The sequence below is a fragment of the Myotis davidii genome, unplaced genomic scaffold, assembly GCF_000327345.1.
Source record: "Myotis davidii unplaced genomic scaffold, ASM32734v1 scaffold130, whole genome shotgun sequence".
In the NCBI taxonomy this organism is placed as follows: Eukaryota; Metazoa; Chordata; class Mammalia; order Chiroptera; family Vespertilionidae; genus Myotis; species Myotis davidii.
The window spans coordinates 5,865,857-5,873,026 of NW_006285040.1; the positions used below are offsets into that span (position 1 = coordinate 5,865,857).

General features: G+C 47.6%; 1 protein-coding gene across 1 annotated transcript in view; it reads left to right on the forward strand.

The window, feature by feature from the left end:
* The window catches only part of MCC (mutated in colorectal cancers), a 234,993-nt gene extending 228,832 nt beyond the window's left edge, over positions 1-6,161 (forward strand). Inside the window, exons 16-17 of the mRNA XM_006755280.2 lie at positions 3,452-3,574; positions 4,970-6,161. Of these exons, the coding sequence (XP_006755343.1) occupies positions 3,452-3,574; positions 4,970-5,150 (304 nt within the window). The 3' untranslated portion in view covers positions 5,151-6,161. The remainder of the gene's footprint in view (positions 1-3,451; positions 3,575-4,969) is intronic.
* The last annotated feature ends 1,009 nt before the right edge of the window (positions 6,162-7,170 follow it).

Here is a 7,170-nt window from a genome sequence, read left to right on the forward strand (position 1 = left end):
GCCCCCCCCCCCCCCCCCCCCCCGTATTAAATCTTCAAATCCTGGTGTGGATTTTGTACTTTCAGCACATCCATTTTGGACCCACCACATTTCTAGTGCTCAAATGCCCACCCATAACTGTGTTCCATTTCAGTAGTTTAGTGTTTGTTTCAGTCCAAATGAGGAACAATGGGGACAGGACTTTGACTGCAGGCTCCTGCCTCACTCAAAGGAAAACAGATAAAGTAGCCTGCATTTGAGGTTTCAACGTGAGGGTCAACCTGCCTTTATATCTTTAGAGGCCCCGTGCACAAAATTCATGCATGGCGGGTGGGGGGAGGCCTCAGCCTGGCCTGTGCCCTTAAGCAATCTGGGACCTCTCTGATAGGGTCCCTAGGCCTGGCTGGTGATCAGGGCCTATTGGGGCTTTCCTTCAGCCCCACCCCCACCCCCCACCCTCACAGCTGGGCCCCACTCCCAACACAGACTGCTTGCCATCTGTGCGGTGCTCCCTCCCCCCACCTCCCCAGTTGGCTCCCTCTGTGAGCAACAGGCATGAGGTGCGATCACTTGGCTAGCCTGGGCCTCCCTCTGCAGGGTAATCGTGGGGCGATGGCAGGGCCACCGACCAATCACATCATACCCGCCTTGGCTGGCCTGGCGCCAGTGCGTGTCATAGGTAGGTTGTCTGGAAGGTTGTCCAGACCACCCTTCTGCTGTTTGGTAATTTGCCTATTACGCTTTATTATAGCTAACTGGCATCCTAATTCTGTCCCATAGTTCATAGCAGTTCCCTCCCATCCCTGAGGCCTAGGAGTTCTTATAGAGGCAGTTCTCAGCTTCCGGCAATGGCTCCCCTCCGCCACCCTACCTGGGGTTGGGCAGCGTCTGTGAGGGCCTCTTGGGCCTCCCTGGGTTCTGGTGTCTCAGCGGCCTGGGTACTAGGGAAGTTAGCTCTTTGTTTTGTTGGGGAGCTGGGGGTTCCATATTCTCCCTGTATGCAGGGTAGGGCAGGGATATGGATGTCACCAAGGGGGTGGGGAGGATGAAGATGAAGGAGGAGGGGTGGAGAATAATGGTATTGCTCTGAGCAGATTTTCTTGTGAATTTATTGAGTTCGTGGGGACATTTTTAATTCTTGTCATAATTTTGTCTCATTTGCACTATTAATCTACTTTAGAATGAAAACGAATCAAAACAGTAACAAAATGCAGGAGAAATAACCCTTCCCTGTTTTTCTAAATTATTTTAATTACTTTAGCCAGAAGGAAGGGGGGAAATCTTTCATGTTCTTCTAACCTTCCTCAGCCCTGCGGGAAGGCTAAGGAGAATGGTTAGGGAGGGAGACATCCTCCCTAGACACCAGTCACCCTTCTGGTAGGAAACAGTGCCACTCTCAGATTCCTGTAGGAATTGCAACCCAATTTCCTGGTAGCTGCCAGGGCCCCAGAGAAACCCGCCTTCCCCAGCAGGTGGGACCCACTTTGCTGCAAGACTCTGTGGGGGTCCTTGGAGGGAGGGAGGCCTCCCTGGAGAATGATGAGGGGCCGGTGGCCTGGCTTCACTTTGAAAGATCTTTCCCCTTCAACCTCACTCACAAAGCAGGCCAGGGGTTTTGTGTAGCAATTCCTCTATTAACTGTTGGGGAAGCTTGACTGGCACTGATAGTAGCTGGAGGCAGAAACATAAGATTAGAGCACCACTGAACCATCTCCTGGGTCCTCCCCACCAGGTCACCTCCCTGCCCCTCCTACAGGAAGCGTAGAGCTCACATACTTGACAAAAGCCTGACTTATAAAAATTTCAAGCAATGCAAGAGTGAGTGGACAATGAAAGCCTTCTGTCATCCCTCTTCTGTGCATTAACCTTTGCCGAATGTTGTTTAGCCTTCTGATCTATTATTAGTACATCAGATTTTGTGTTTTTGCAAAAATGGCATCCAATAGAACTCTTCCTTTTTACTTGACAATTTATCAGACACCATGCTAATGCGTTTCGATCTGCACTTTTTTCGGTTGCAGAGTGGTACAGACATACCCTAACCTGGCTGCCTGTCCCCCATCCCCCCAAAAGCTATTATAGCCAACTAGAGGCCCGGTGCATGAATTCGTGCACCAGTGGGGTCCCTCGGCCTGGCCTGTGGGATGGGGCCGAAATCGGCTCACCAACATCCCTTGAGGGGTCCCAGATTGCGAGAGGGCACAGGCCAGGCCGAGGGACCCCACCAGTGCACAATCAGGGCCAGGGAGAGACGGGGGAGGTTGGCCAGCCAGGGAGGGACCATGGGAGGGCTCGGTCCCAATCAGCAAGGCCCCAGTAGCAAGCTCACCTACCAGTCGGAGCATCTGCCCCCTGGTCAGTGCACGTCATAGTGAGCGGCTGGACAGCCTTAGCATATCATGCTTTGATTGGTTGAACGGCCAACTGGACACTTAGCATATTAGGCTTTTATCATATAGCATGCTTAAGTGAATGCAACTATGATCTTGTGTCTTTCAGCACCTATACTACCTCTGTTAAGAAAAATTCCTAGAAATCAAGTTGCTTAGCCAAGGGATGTGTTCATTTTTCATTCTGTTAGATACTGCCAAGTTGCCTTCCAAAATGATCATGCTAATTCACGTTCCTCACACTCACAGTGATCTTTCTAGGACTTTCTTCCATAAATTCTGGTTTCTTAGTTTGCTCCAGGGAACCAATACCTTCAGTGAGTTGTTCTGAGGGGGTTTTAACCATTGTCACTGAGAAGCTGCCCATCTCCCCTTACCTCCCCACCCCTACCATCCCCCCGCCATGGTGCTCACCACTGGGGACACATGGGGAACCAAAACAAGTAAGATCTTTGCAACCCCAGAGCCTGCATGCCAGTGGGAAGCCTGCGGAGCTCAAATACATAAACCAAGTCATGGTATGGTGTGACACCATGCAATGACACTGAGTAATAGAGGCAGTTAACTTAGGTTAAGTCAGTTAACTTAGGAGATGGGGGAGTCAAATGAAAGTGCAAATATAATCTAAATACTTTCAAGGGAAACAAGGGCCTTTGAAATGAGAGTAATATTAATTCTCCACCTTTTTGTTTTGCAAGGTAGGATCATGTTGATTTCAATGAGTCGGGATTTGTCCATGGCAGGCTGCCCAGAACAGAGGTTTCTGTTCTTGAATCTGAAAGGTTCAGGATATGCTTAGGACACTTGGAAAAGAAGGGTGTGGAGACTGAGACAGGGAACTTCTAGATTAGCTCAGTTTCTCCACCTGGAAGGGCCTTATTGTTAAAGGAAGCAGGCTCAAACCGGCCTTCAGGAGTACAGTGAGGTGTTCTGGCTGCACTGAGGGGAAAGGGAACTCTTCCACCCTCTAGTACTATCTTCCTTTCGTACCACCTCTTGACTTGGCAGGCTAAACACTTCCAGGGTAGCAGCCACCTCCATCATCATCTCAAGTTACTCTTGGCATGCTCTCTCCTTGACAGAGAAAAGAAATTAAAGTCCAGAGTTCAAGAGTTGGTGAGTGCCTTGGAAAGACTCACCAAGAGCAGTGAAATCCGCCACCAGCAATCAGCGGAGTTCGTGAATGACCTGAAGAGAGCCAACAGGTAAACCCCCTTGCTTGTGAACTCACACCAGGGAGGATGTTTCCGTAATTACTGGGAGCCACACTTGAGAATGGCAAGTCCTTGCCTGCCCTTCTTAGAGCCTGGTCTTCCCTACGGCACAGTGTACCACTGCCCAAGGAACCTGAGAAAAGTGTTTGGGAAATGCAGCACAGAAAGTGTGTGGTCTGTCCCCTTACTCCAGACAGGAAAGTTCTGAGAAGGCATGCAATTTTTTAAAAACCTATTTGTGTTTATGCCAATGTTTTCCAAACAAAATTGGTGCCAGACCTTTTATTTACTACCCAGTGGGAACACTTTAGGAAGCATTGTTCTGAGACAGCAGTCTCGAACTTTTTGGGCTCAGGACCCCTTTATACTCATAAAAAACTGAGGACTTCAAAGAGCTTTGTCCTTATAATTATTTTAGAAACTAAAACACAAAATTTTTTAAGTTTTTATTAATTCATTTACTTAAAAAAATACATTATGTACCTGTAACACACATGGCCTTTATTTAAAAAATAACTTATTTTACAAAAAATTAGAGTGGTACTATCTGGTTTAATAGAAGACAGCTAGAACCTCACAACTGCTTCTCTTGGCAACATATTGTTTTGAAATAGATCAAGAAAATCAGCTTCACAGAATGTAGGTAGAAACTATAGGACCTCACAACCCCCTTTCCGCCCCAGCCCCCGAAAAAAGGCTCTCAGGAAATTTGGGGATCAGTCTTCAGGCCACACATAAAGAGTCTGAATGTACATGGGGTGCTGCTTTGGGCACAGAGGGCACCAGGACTTACCTAGCCCTGGGCTCAACCTGCCCTCTCTTCATGGGCTCCCAGGGAGGACCAGAGGCCTGTATTACTCTGCCTGGCAGTCATTAGCTTCTGGCCTGAGTGCTCTGAATCCCACCAGTCCACGGAATAACAGGAAGTTGTCTAGCCACTCTGCCCTCATCCCAGGTGAGGTTCTTGGTCTACAGTGCGTGAGGCACACTTTCCTGTAGCGTACACTTGACCGTCTGTTGCAGGCAGCCATGAACAACAGACAGACACAGTATTTATATTGAAATGACAGACTTCTGGACTTCAAGCTCCCTTTCTGCTTGCTTTGGATGTGGCTAGTTTGGATTGTTGGTTTAAATCTCTGCTAATTTGTTACTGACAAGCCTCTAGCAGTCGAGCTGAATGAGTCATGATTAAGCCAAGAGGTGATGGCCATGAGCGTTGAAATACTAACCACTTGACTTCAGATTCTTACTGAGAGGCTGAGTGACCTTTACTTCGGAGCAGTGCTGACTGGACCTGGCTACCCAGGGGACAGGATAGTGTGTGTGTGTCTCAGTGCTATCTCAGGTGAGTCTTCAATCTCATTCCCTTCTGTTCCCACTTAGCAACTTGGTGGCTGCCTATGAGAAAGCAAAGAAGAAGCATCAAAACAAACTCAAGAAGTTGGAGTCTCAGATGATGGCCATGGTGGAGAGACATGAGACCCAAGTAAGGATGCTCAAGCAAAGAATAGCTCTGCTGGAGGAGGAAAACTCCAGGCCACACACCAATGAAACTTCACTTTAATTGGCACTCGGGCACCAAAGTCCTACCGGTGGAAGCTAAACTATAGCAGGTCACTAGAGAGAGAAGGGCTCCAGGTGACAGAGTACCTGTTGGGATAATTAAGGACAGTTGGCAGGTAGGTCAGCACTTGGACAATGGAATACCGTGAACTCAGCCCTGGAGGTGAGCATCCCTCGTGACACTGTACAGACAGCATCCCGAGGATCCTACTCCTCCACTACCGGCCCATGGACCGCATGTAAATACCTACTCTGTGTGCCATGCTCAGCAGGCCTTGCTGCTCCCTCCAGCACTGGCTTTGTCATGCTCCCACCTTTCCTGCGTCAGTGGTGTCCCAGGTATTTGTCTTATTGGATTTTCCAATCTTTCCTTCTGTTTGGCAGACAGTGACCCTACCTCTGGCATCCCCCAATTTCTCCTCTTTCATTTTCCAGGAAAAAACTGACACACACAAGGGAGTGGGAAGGGTCTACATATCTAGAATATTTGCTTACTACAAGAAGGCTTTGATTTTCAAGTCCCATGTGTCAACTCTAAGATACAGGCTATCACTCAGAGATGCTCTGGGAGGCAGATTACAGGAAAATGGCAGATAGGTGTTCCAGTCCCAGATAAGAAGTTATAGGTAGAGCAGGCGCAGGCCTGTGCCTGAACAATTCTGTACGGAAGATTGAAATCGCCTTCAGCTCTCATCGTGGAGGTAGGGAGCTCTCTTCTGACTTTGGTATTGCCCCTACCAAGTGAAGCCTTATTAATAGCCGAGGCTTAGTGCTGACAGAATCCTATTGATACGTGTATTAGAACTAAAATTTTACCTAATTTTTTTCACAGCAGAGGAGCATTTTTAGTACTTTCCACCCACCCCAGGGCACTACATAATTGCTATTTGCATGAATCAAAGCTTATCCACAAATTATATGTAGCTCTGGACCTGCCTCTAATTTCTGTAAAGCAGTGGTTCTCAACCTTCCTAATGCTGCGACCCTTTAATACAGTTTCTCGTGTTGTGGTAACCCCCAATTTCATTGTTACAAATTGAACATAATTAAAGCATAGTGATTAATCACAAAAACAATATGTAATTATATGTGTTTTCTGATGGTCTTAGGCGACCCCTGTGAAAGGGTCGTTCGACCCCCAGGTTGAGAACCGCTGCTGTAAAGAGCCAGGATCCTGAGCAGGTAAGTTTTGCAGGCTGATCCCACCCATTTTAGAGATTGCTACTGACCTGCCAGTTCGACTCCGCTCCCGTGGCTATGACCGGCAGGGGTGAGGAAATGGTCCTTGAGGCCTCTTTTTCTTCCCCTGAGACTTGGTGATCATTAGCATATGGTTCTTAAACAGGTTAAATCTCAAGCAAAATGGTGACAGGGCAGGACCAAAGTACCTGAATTCTTTCAGGAAGGGCTTCCATCTTAAATTCATCATTCCTTTCCTACTGTAACCTTCACCCTTTCACTTTCTTTCTGTAGTACCTAAGGCCCATCCCAATGCCACAGTTTTGCTTTGCATCCCCAAGCTCAATGTCTGTTTTCAGAGAGCATGAATCAAGGTCCTCAGCCTTCTGCACAATGGACAAGGACACTCTAGCCACAACCTTGAAGGGCAGAGTTTTAGCCCAAAAGCAACCAACTTTCTCAGGTAAGCAGTGAGACTGCCCAATCTTGAAAAAAAGTCAACTGGTATCAGTCTGGAAGAAACCAGCTTGTGGGTGCTTAGGACACTAAGGAAGTGCCTGCTGGTTCCTCTTTCTGTTATGAGTCTACCATAAGCTGGTTCTTATGATTTTTAAAAATCAATTTTTACTCTGGGTAAAACTTTATGTTGTCACAAGGAAAATGTTTTGGCTGAAAAGTATGTCCAAAAATCAGTTTTCTCCATTTTTCCAGCTTGCCTAGGGGAAGCAAACTGGGCATGCACTCATGGCTTTCTAACACAGGAATAAAGTGCTGGCCCATCTACCAGAGAACCCACCCTTTTAGTGTCAGGTCATGTAACCCCTCCAGACCAGGTCTCCGCT